At 41.1% G+C, this 12,193-nt stretch overlaps 1 protein-coding gene across 1 annotated transcript in view; it reads left to right on the forward strand.

Moving 5' to 3' along the window:
* Window positions 1-12,193, forward strand: part of scamp1 (secretory carrier membrane protein 1) — a 94,930-nt gene that overhangs the window by 63,417 nt on the left and 19,320 nt on the right. The window contains exons 4-5 of the mRNA XM_060935638.1: window positions 238-349; window positions 1,999-2,127. Coding sequence (XP_060791621.1) covers window positions 238-349; window positions 1,999-2,127 — 241 coding nt within the window. The remainder of the gene's footprint in view (window positions 1-237; window positions 350-1,998; window positions 2,128-12,193) is intronic.

Raw genomic sequence — 12,193 nt, forward strand, 5'->3', positions numbered from 1 at the left:
AGTTAATAAAAATAAAGAAAACATTTGAATTAAAGATTAAAATAGAAATAATATCCAGGTGAGGGAAATCTGTTTTTGAAATATGTATAACAAGAATATAACATATGCCAGGACAGCGTGTTTTTCTGTGGACCAGTTTCCCCTTGTTTTTCACCTTGTTCAATCTGTAATGGGTGCATTTTAATGGTGTGTGTGTGTGTGTGTGTGTGTGTGTGTGTGTGTGTGTGTGTGTTGCAGGATCAGGCACGGGCCCAGGCTGAATTGCTGAGGAGGCAGGAGGAGTTGGAGAGGAAAGCTGCAGAGCTTGACCGCAGAGAGAGAGAGATGCAGTCACTCAATGCATCTGGAGGTGTGAACTATATTCACCATTTATTAAATGAAGCCCTTCTGCTGTAAACTTGACCCATATGCAAAATCTTCAGTTACTTCAAAATACCGTGGCAAATTCACGATTGTGGCTGTTCCCCTTTTATTGTGCTGCTTTTTCTTATTATTTATAATTATTTTTTTCGCGGTGCAGTTTACATCAAATCCTGCGCTCTGATTGGCTGGCGAGCGGGTCCGTATCCTACGGTACAGACCCCGGATACGGACCTCTGGTGACTCGCTCATTCACAACAACAAACAGTAGAATTTTTTGTCAACATTTTATCTTTTTTTTTTTTTTTTTAATAAGATTTATTTATAAGATTATCAAAAATCTTATAAATTTTTGCCAGCATTTCTCAGGAGAATAGCATTAATTTTGCAGCATGGATAGCGATAATGAGTGTTCACAGCGAAAGCGAGTTTTACTACCCTGAGCAAGAAGAAATAAAAGAAAACATTTCAGGAGAAAGCTAAAAACCTGTAACTGTTGCTAACGCCGAGCAAAAACATGGCTGAATCCTGAATGACTCAATTTTGTATAAATAGGGGACTACATAGGTGGCAAAATGTAGTTTTTTTCCTGCCATGGAAGTGCACTTGTATACCGAGGAGGAAGCAATTTGCATTACAGCTGTGAATGAGGATTCAAAATGGCGGCTCGGCTCGGTTTTCCCTTTTGGGCGCTCTCGTTTTCTGTTAGAATTTTGTAAAGAAAAAAATTAATTTATTATTTACCAGCTTAAGGTCGGTCCGTATGGTGAAATACCGTGACCTCGGCCCAGAGGGCCTCGGTCAGTACTTTCAAGACCTCGGTCACGGTATTTCACGATACAGACCTCCCAGCTGGTAAATAACACACGTATTTTATATATTTTTATTTATTTATTTATTCAAAAAAATTATGGATGTTACATTTTTCAGACTCTAATAGTGCCTTGTCTAAATTGCTTGACACCGTGATAGTTGCTCTCTTTCTGCTTGGTTGGAGACAGTTAGGGAGAGAATTCAGTCTTGATAATTGCGGCCAATATTTAAGTTATTCCACAAAATCAAGTCATATGTGAGCTGATAGTCGACAAGACGTGTAGCGCCAAGTTGGCTGTAAGCCATGTACGACGAGATTGAGTGAGTGGAAAAACTGTTTTATTCTATCCACATTCACTGGCTTTTGACAAACAGACGGTTTGGGGGGGGGTTTTTGTTTGTTTTTTTTGTTGTTTTTTTCTTGCAAATTTTGATAAGCTTTTTTTTTTTTTTTAACAAAATGTCTGACAATCATTTCCACTTAAACCGGTGAAATGACGGTAGCAATTTGTGAAAAATACTCTAATTCTTGGAAGGAAAAAAAAAAGATACGTTCTTACTGTCAAATACATTTTGTTGCTTTTCTTTTGTATTTTTTGCCGTTTTCGTTTTCAAGTAGAGTGTGTTATTTCATCCTTGGTTGGTTCAGCAACACACCCTGCCATTTTGGTTTTCTCTACTCACGGTATATAAGCTAATAGCCTCGTAGTCGAGTAGCCAATCAGAGCACGTGATTGCATCAGTGAATGTGGATCGAATAATTAAGGATAAACTTTTTTTGTACCCCCCCCACCCCTTTTTCTCTCTTTCTCTTCACTTTCTCAGGGAGGAAAAACAACTGGCCACCGCTGCCTGAGAAGTTTCCTGTGGGTCCGTGTTTCTATCATGACATATCAGTGGATATCCCAGTGGAGTTTCAGAAGACAGTGAAGATCATGTACTACCTGTGGATGTGTGAGTGTGTCCTGTCCAACCACAAGCCACTTATCTGAAGCGCTTTCTCTCTCTCAGCCAATCAGCAGAGCTGTTCTTGTGCTTTTGAAAACGAGACAGAGACACACCCCGCATTTGTGTGGTGGCCATGGAAAGCCCTTCACGTAGTGAAAATTTGACATTTTCTGCAAAATTATTTATTCATTCATTCATACAGTTCAGTAAAGTGTAGTTTCCAGAACTATATATTTTAAATGTATAGCTCTGGAAACTACACTTTACTGAACTGTATGAATGAATATATTTCTCTTATGCATGTTGTAGCAGTTTAAAGTCTGGTTAGCCAGTAAAAAGGCGAAAATTGCTTTTCAAGGAATAGGCTGATCCCAGTTTTGCTGCAGTAACTATAAAGGGATAAAGTATGCTTTTTTTTTTTTTTGTGAAATGGTTTGTAAATTTTTAAATCATTGGTAAGTTGCTGTGGTAGAAGAGGAGTAAACGACTTGCTGTTTTCGGAAGTTGCATTATGGTCAAAAACTTGATCCAAGCCTGACATTCACACTGTGACAAAGAATGGACAATAAATATCCACCATCTCCATTCTCGGTGTCCAAAAGACACATACAGAGGAGACACAGTGCTTTGGGATTGAGTTTCCTGGTGATGAAAAAGTAAGTTTTAGGCTCGCAACTTTTAATCTACAGGAGGCTTTGGCTGTCATAGGATATGATGAATCAGGACGTTATGAGCTCGGGAGGGTTTCAGTTGAATCTACACCTACCGAGTGCTGGAGACGTATCACCCTGCCCACAGCTTGCTAGTGAGGTGAGGTGAAGGATTTATTCGGGAAGGTGTTTATGTGGTGTGCTTAGCATGAGCAAAATCACTCGAGCCACGAAGATGGACTAACCCCAGAGGAGTATTTGTAGACTCTGTGTCAGGGGAAAAGATAGAGGAAGGGTCATGGGTGTTTCACAGCATCACGTTTAATGTTCTCATTTATCATGCCGTTCTCTTATCTAGCCCTATATAAGCTTACACCGGGGGATAATGAGGGTAACTGTTCAGGGGAATGCTGGGCATGGTGCTTGCTATAGTGCTGAGTCCCTTGAGGGACCCTGCTTCACACTGGCCTATGGAGGAATGGTAGAGGTTAATAATATGGCCAGAACCACCAGTGTATATATACAGTGCAATGCAATAATGAGTACACCCCCCCCCCCCCCCCCCCCCCCGAAAAACGACATTTTTCACAGTATTAAAATGAACACAAACAATATGTCCCAAACAGTTCCTTGATGTTTATTGCACTATGTTCTTACATTATAACTCAAGCAGAAAGGTGAAAAGATGCCTTAAATTACATATTTTTCTGTTTCCGTGAAAGTGGGGTGGAGCAAAAGTGAGTACACCCCACAACAAACTCAATTACATCCAGTACATTTAATACTTTGTATGGCCTCCATTATTTGCAATGGCAGCCCCAAGTCTCCTTGGCATGGAGTGCACAAGTTGACAACATTTGGCTACATCAATCTTTTTCCATTCTTCAAGGATGACATCTTTCAGAGCCTGGATGTTGGATGGAGAGTGATGCTCAACCTGCCTCTTCAGTATTCCCCAAAGACGCTTTATAGGGTTCAGATCAGGTGACATACTTGGCCATGGAATCACTCTCACCCTGTTTGTCTGTGAAGATTCTCAATCATCCAGGTCATAGTAAACTGTGGGTGGTAGAAAAAGGGCAACTGGACTTGCTTGAAGATTCTTGAAAACGTTTCACCTCTCGTCCAAAAGGCTTCCTCAGTTCAGAACTGAGGAAGCTTTTTGGACGAGAGGTGAAACGTTTTCAAGAATCTTCAAGCAAGTCCAGTTGCCCTTTTTCTACCACCCACAGTTCTCACCCTGTTTCTCTTCAGAAAGTCAGCAGTGGCCTTAGATGTGTGTTTTGGGTCATTGTCATGTTGAAAAATGGCACGACGACCAACGGCCCGAAGTGATGGAAGCATCTTAGCTTTCAGTATAGAGCAGTACATTTGAGAATTCATGATGCCATCAATGAAATGCAGTTGTCCAACACCCGCAGCACTCATGCAACCCCACATAAGAACACTACCCCCTCCATGTTTCACTGTGGGCACCATGCATTTTTCCTTGTACTCCTCACCCTTGCGACGCCAGACTGTTTTGAAGCCATCAGTTCCAAAAAGATTGATTTTGGTCTCATCACTCCAGAGTGTAGAGTCCCAGTAGCCTTCATCCTTTTCAGCATGTGCCCTGGCGAACTCTAGACGGGCTTTTTTGTGACTGGGCTTTAGGAGAGGCTTCCTTCGGGGACGACACCCATGCATGCCATTCCGCTGCACTGTACGGCATATTGTGTCACGTGACACATTCACTCCAATTTCAGTCTCTACTTCCTTAGATACCTGTTGTGCACTTGCATGCCGATTTTCCTCAACTTTTCTCATTACAAGCCGCTCCTGCCTGGGTGTTAATTTTCTTGGCCGGCCTGTACGTCTCTGTACTTTGGCTGCAGTTCCATCTGTCTTGAATTTTTGGATCACTTTTGCAACCGTGTTCTTACTGATAAGTAAGGCTTTACTGATCATCTTGTAGCCCTCACCTCTCTTGTGTAAAGCAATAATCCGCTTTCTCAGATCCAGAGACATTTCCTGGCCATGAGGTGCCATTGCTGACAGCAGGAAATGGGAAAGGGTGGTTTGCTTTAGGTAACAGCCTTTTGTAGCCAACTGCCTAATTAACACCTGTGTAATGACTAATTAGACTCACCTGTGGTTAATTGTTTGTTCAGGTCCACATTGGTAGCCTAAAAAGTTGCTTTACTCAGAGCCCTTCAGTGGGGTGTACTCATTTCTGCACCACACAAATTTCACTAAAACTGAAATAAAAATCTCATCTCATTATCTGTAGCCGCTTTATCCTTCTACAGGGTCGCAGGCAAGCTGGAGCCTATCCCAGCTGACTATGGGCGAAAGGCAGGGTACACCCTGGACAAGTCGCCAGGTCATCACAGGGCTGACACATAGACGCAGACAACCATTCACACTCACATTCACACCTACGGTCAATTTAGAGTCACCAGTTAACCTAACCTGCATGTCTTTGGACTGTGGGGGAAACCGGAGCACCCGGAGGAAACCCACGCGGACACGGGGAGAACATGCAAACTCCGCACAGAAAGGCCCTCGCCGGCCCCGGGGCTCGAACCCAGGACCTTCTTGCTGTGAGGCGACAGCGCTAACCACTACACCACCGTGCCGCCCTGAAATAAAAATCATTTAAGTTATATTATTAGCCTTTGTTTTGAGTTCAAAAGCTCAACAGAATCTGTGTTTAACTTAGTCTGGGAACATTTTGGAAATATATCTTTGTGTTCCTTGTCATATTGTGTGAAATGTTACTTTTCAAAGAGGGTGTACTCATTATTGCATTGCACTGTATATATATTCCCCCCCCCAATCATTTAATAATGTTTAAGTATTTTCTGATGCACAGTACAACAAGGTTATGCTATTATAGGATAATCAGTGACACCAGGGTTACCACAAGAAACTGGTCAGCTGAAGACAGGAAAAAGTAATCTTGGCTGACAAGGTACAGCATGTACAAAGTAGCTTCAAGGTACGGCATGTGTGTGCTGACATGCTTTTCTGCTTATCACGGTTGTATAGTGTGGTTATTTGAATTACTGTGGCCTTCCTGTCCATTTCTTCAACAAGCCTGGCTGCTGTTCTCTGACCTCTCTTGTCATCAGGGTGTTTCCGTCCACTGAGCCGACGCTCGCTGGATGTTTTTTGTTTTTCACATCATTCTGTAGAGACTGTTCTGTGAAAACCAAGAGATTTGGCACCACCAGCCATGCCGCAATCAGGTTCCCCGAGATCACGTTTTATTCCTCATTCTCATGTTTGATATGAACTTTAACTGAAGTTCTTGACCTGTATCTGCCCCGCTGCCACATGATTGGCTGATTTGGACAAATGCGCAAAGGTACGTGTTCCTATTCAAGTCATTGGTGCCTTTACTCAAGCATCGAAATGGTCAAATTCTCCATGTTTCATTTTCTGTAACCGAGAGCGTCTGTCTGTCGCTCAGATGATCCCCCTCCTTAAGTGGAGCTCGAAATTAGATCTGCTGTAATATGAGCACACGCTCCTGCATGCCTAAATCATTACCAGACCTACAAATGCACTGTTTTGTCGAAATAAATGGCTACACTGTTTGTGTTGAAATTTTATCATGTTTCTCAGTTTCTGATTTAAATGATTTTATATAATGTAATATTATAATTAAAGGCTTACATTTTTTATTTCTGCTTTTTGCCACTGAGAAATGCACGAATCGGTTGGTGTTTGATTTAAGAGCATGTCAAATGAAAAGCCTTTTATGAAGTAAATATAGACGAGGAGTTTTTTCTTTCTGAAGTTGTTGGATGAATGAAGTGTTTGAGTACGCTATATGGCAACTGGGAATCAAATAAATAATAGATAATTAGTTTTACCCAGATAAGTACTCTACTTGCCCTGGGTGCCTAGACTAGCCATTTTATCTGCTGCTGTGAGCAGTACATGGGATGAAAACAGCCCTGAAATTTCCCATGGAGCGCTCTGTGGGCGTGTTATGCAAGTCTGTTATTCAAGTTTGTTTAAATGTGTCAGGATCGGTGTGGCATTCATGATAAGATATCCTTGTGTAGTACATTGTAGAAGTGGTTAAAACAGTTTCTGTAATCTTACACAGACTGAGCTTTAGTTTTGTGGTTTCTGGCTCTGAAAGTGAACAGGAAACTTGGCAGTGCTACACTACATGGCCAAATATTTGTGGACATCTCGCCATCGCACTCATGTGATTCTTCCCCAGACTGTTGCCACAAAGTTGGAAGCATACATCTGTCTTGGTATGTTGGAGCATTATGGTTTCCCTTTCTTGGAAGTAAGAGGCCAAAACATTGTTCCAGCATAACATTACTTCAGTGCACAAAGCTAGGTCCATGAAGACATGGTGTGCCAAGGTTGGCGTGGAAGAACTCCGTTGGCTTGCACGGAGCCCTGACCTCAACCCCACTGGACACCTTTGGGATGAATTGGAACACCGACTGCACCCTGTCCCAACATCAGTGCCTGATCTCATGAATGCTCTTGTGGATGAAATGAACACACGTCCCCACAGCCACACCACAAAATCCTAGTGGAAAACCTTCCCAAGAAGAGTGGAGCTGATTATAACTGGAAAGAGGGGACAAAATCTGGAATGGGATGTTTAACAAGCACAAGTGGGGAAGCCATGGCCTAAAGGTGAGAGAAGAAGCTTTGAGACCAACAGGTTACTGGTTCGATTCCCTGTACCAGCAGGAAAGGCCCTTGAGCAAGGCACCTAACCCCTAGCTACTCCCTAGACTGCTCTGGGTGTTGTACGTTGCTCTGGATAAGAGCGCCTGCAAAATCCCAGTCGTGTATGAGCCTCATGATGAGGTGTCGTCAAACTTTTGACTGTGCAGTGTATTTTACATCAGTGTTTCTCAACCACTGGGCTGCAGCCCATTAGTGGACCATGAATTCCCCCCACCCAAGTTGAAGCTAATTTTTATTCATACAATTGCTGGGTTGCATCCGAAGTCACAGCCGCCTCATTAAGCTATGGTCACGCTACAGCTCGCAATGCTTTGTGATGGGAAATTGATGAAAATGAGGCATTTTGGTGGTGATGTACACATGAGCTCAAAGTTGTGGTCACCCAACAGGTGAACACTTGACCGTCACACCTTTGTGCACTTGAGTCTGGTGCAGCTCAAGCGGCCACGCTTGCTCACGGAGCGCGTTGTGTGCGCTCTTGGGACCCAGTCGTTATGGAAAACACCTGATTCTGCTTTGAGCGCAATCAGCACGCACAGATACACGGATGCTGTTTTCACGGAGGCTTTGCAAAGTATTATTATTGTCACGTTTGTTTCTAGCTATGTTTATAAATATCACGCCTGCTAATAAACACTCTTCCTGCACTTAGATCCGTCTACCGCAGTCTATCTTATAGTGTCCTGATCCCCAGATCTTTAACCCAGTCACATCTAAAAAGTTGTACGCCTCTATGCTCTTCCAGGTTTTCATCTGTTTGTCCGCGTAGAACGATGTCTGAAGCAGCAGGTAGTTTGAGATGTCGGGGAACTCAACGGATGGATAATTTTCCAACTCGTAGAAAAAATCCTTCTTTGTCCATGTGTAAGGATCTAGCCCATGGAGTGGTTTCTATATCCATTTCTTTTGAGTGTACTTCTTGGTTTTAATAACTTGCTTGTTTGTTTGCTGAACACAAACATGGCAATACGTTCTTGTGTTAATCAACCAGACTCCACTTTTGGATCATTAATCCTTTTTGACTGAGAATAGGCTTGACATGGTGCCGCTGTGCTGATGAACCTCTCATACGCTTGTATGGGAGAATAGCACGTGTTCATTTGACCTTTAAAGACATTTAAGTGTTTACACAAAACTAGTCTATATTCAATAATAACATTTACGGAATATATTGTTAATTTTGTGCAGCGTTGTGATGAGCTTTTACTTTAAGCGTTTTTGAACGTTGTGTAATGCAATACACCAAATTCACGGGCGCCACCATCTTGGGTTTTTTAGTGATGTTTATCACCAGCCCATGTGTTTGTTTTGTTGTTGGTTCAATCAGCTTGAAATTCATGATTCCCACCTAGTGGTTGAATCTTCTCATGTTGACCTTGATTTTTAAATTTTTTTTTTTTCCCAATAAAATCCACTGGACACTTTGCTGTCTTGTGCCTGGGAAAGATCAGATCACTGAGGAGAAATTTTGTATCCTTCCTAAAAATCAATGATTTTCATCACATTTTTTCATGGAGGAAAAAAAAAGTTTTTAAATTATTAAGTTTGACCTCCTTATACACAGCGCATTCGAGCACTGCTGTCATTAGTCATGCTTTGTGTCTAGTTTAAAGTGGACATACCTGCTCAATTTTGGCTTTTACGTTTAAACACACAGAATGGACCAATTTCATTGATGTTACTTTTAAGCTTTCTCGGTGCATAATTGTGATGTACAAGAAGCAGCCTTTATCTGTAATTCTTACCCTGATACTCAAAAGTCAAAATCTCTTTATTTTTGGCTTTTTGGTCTGTTAATTTCTGATTTGAGGTTTTTTTTCTCATGAATGGAAAATTAAACAAATGGAAAATAATTGCTGGTTTGTGACCAGGGCAACGGACCGAAATGGAAATTATATAAAACCCTGGATTTTCAAGTGTTCATAACTTCTTTTTTTTTTTTTTAAAGACATTTACAAAATTGAACAAGCTTTCAATTCAGATCTTCACGTTCTTTAATTTGATACATTACACAACACTATGACAACAACTTTTAAAACATATATGCAAAACCATGGCCTCACTTCTTGTTTATAAACACCTCGAGACCTCAAGAATGGCATAGGAATAGTTTTAAGCATTAACAATAAATTTAATATAGTAATTTTTACGATTTAAAATGATTCATATAGGTAGCGGTCTGAGTGAATGACTTTGACATCTGTGACGTCACAGCAGGAAGGCTATCGGTCTCATTGCCATTTTCGCTATATTAAAACATAGAGCTAACTGCAACTCCGATCCTCCATTTTGAGCTAATTTATCGCCATGCCACATAGATGATGTGTTGCTGGCGGGTGCAGCAACATGACAGAAGGTGGCTTTATGTTGCATTCATGGCCCAAGAATGTTCAAACTGCAAAGATTTGGACGCGTTTTGCGAGAAATTCACGGGCACATTTTACTGAAGACTCGTACGAAACCTCTGATCTGTTGAGGAGCATTGGCTGTAAGCCCATATTGAAAGAGGGTGCAGTACCAACAAAGGAAAAGAAAACAAGAAAAGGAAAGTAAGTTCAGTTGCACCAGTTCTCCCGGAGCGTGAGCCGAGCAGGAATGGCGGAGTACTCCGTATGGAGAATGAGCGGACCAGCCGTCTGATTTTTTTTTTTTTTTTTTTCCGCTGGATATGCTTGCCTCAGCGGCAATATCTCGCCCTTACGTGGAAGAACCGAATGAACAAAGAACTGAAAGTCAGATTGTTTTTGAAACAATCGGCCTTCAAGAAGCGGGAACACAGATAGGTAAGATGCTACTCTCATTTGGTTACATCACAACAACACTCGTTTACCTGCATTTAGATTAATACATGTAACTTGTATTGTGTTTACACTACCGTTCAAAAGTTTGGGGTCACTTTTCGAAATGTCCTTATTTTTGAAAGAAAAGCACTGTTCTTTTCAATGAAGATCACTTTAAACTAATCAGAAATCCACTCTATACATTGCTAATGTGGTAAATGACTATTCTAGCTGCAAATGTCTGGTTTTTGGTGCAATATCTCCATAGGTGTATAGAGGCCCATTTCCAGCAACTCTCACTCCAGTGTTCTAATGGTACAATGTGTTTGCTCATTGCCTCAGAAGGCTAATGGATGATTAGAAAACCCTTGTACAATCATGTTAGCACAGCTGAAAACAGTTGAGCTCTTTAGAGAAGCTATAAAACTGACCTTCCTTTGAGCAGATTGAGTTTCTGGAGCATCACATTTGTGGGGTCGATTAAATGCTCAAAATGGCCAGAAAAATGTCTCGACTATATTTTCTCTTCATTTTACAACTTATGGTGGTAAATAAAAGTGTGACTTTTCATGGAAAACATAAAATTGTCTGGGTGACCCCAAACTTTTGAACGGTAGTGTAAGTTACCGGTATAAGGTTTAATTTGCTTTAGAATGTGATTGTCTCAGTTCATCTGATTATTTAATTAGCCTTTTACGTTTTATCAGTGAAAATGCATGCATGTACTTTGTATGTTGCATAAGTTATAACGCCTATCCTGTTTTAATGAGAGTTGCATGAGACCGTCAGTTCAATTCCATCCAATTCTCTAGACGGCTTTGTTCTCCGCCTTTATTTCATAAGGCGGGGGCCTCCGTGGCCGACGTGTTACTATCCGATTCGATGGTTCGAACTAATACGGTTCTACATGTATAGCAGTAGCATGTACACACACTCCAATTTCAGGACTATCACAGTCAGATGTATTACTGTCTGAGGAATCTGAAGAATCTTCAATAAATCTGAACGAAGAGGCCATTGCAACCACTCTCGCCTGCCGAGTCTGGCTTTGGTCTATCGCTGTCAAAGGCCTCGGCCTTAAAACCGGTTACCGCTGTGACGTCACGCAGTCAGGGCTGGCTGGCTCAGCGGGGCAGCTCGAATGCCAACTTTGTGGTCGATTTTTCTTTCTCTCTCTCTCAAAAATAAATAATTTATTCCCATTTATGCAGCATACAGAAGTCAAGGATGGAGATACATTTCTGAGTGGATAGTATTTAAAAATAAAGGTTCTGCATATCTCCTTTTAAATAAGGCCCTGCATGCATGGTTTGGCTTCTGGCACATCCATACAGTTTTAAATACAGTACCTACAATTAAAAACGGCTTGTTTTTATTGCAGTTATTTAATTCCTGGGCTCCCATCTGTAACAGGGAGTGATGTTGCATCCTGTTTATACACTTTACAATAGATTATTAGATTCTAAAAGAATAGGTGAGCCAAAATATTTGTTTATTTCTTTTTAATTGAGCCCCGATCTGACTCGTTACAAGTATGAATAGGTGGACCTGAAAGTAGAAAAGGTTGCGAACCCCTGGTTTACATCACATCATTGTGAATCTTAATTTACCTACTAGGGATCGACCGATATGTGGTTTTGTTTTGTTTTTTTTCTTCCAGGGCCGATACCGATTATTATGGAATTGGGATGCCGATAACCGATATGTGCAACCGATAAATGTAAACATTATAATTCACATGAAATTAAACATAGCACACACTGACACAGACCTTCATATCCATGAAATGTATGTTTAATTGTAAAATTGAACATGAAATTTTGTGCAGGGAGATGCCAGCAGCATTTGTACAATAAAATCAAACATTAGTTAGAATAAAATGAGAAATAAAATAATAATAAAATAAATATTCACCAATAAAAAAATAAATCA

Source organism: Neoarius graeffei, chromosome 12, assembly GCF_027579695.1.
Source record: "Neoarius graeffei isolate fNeoGra1 chromosome 12, fNeoGra1.pri, whole genome shotgun sequence".
Taxonomy (NCBI): Eukaryota; Metazoa; Chordata; class Actinopteri; order Siluriformes; family Ariidae; genus Neoarius; species Neoarius graeffei.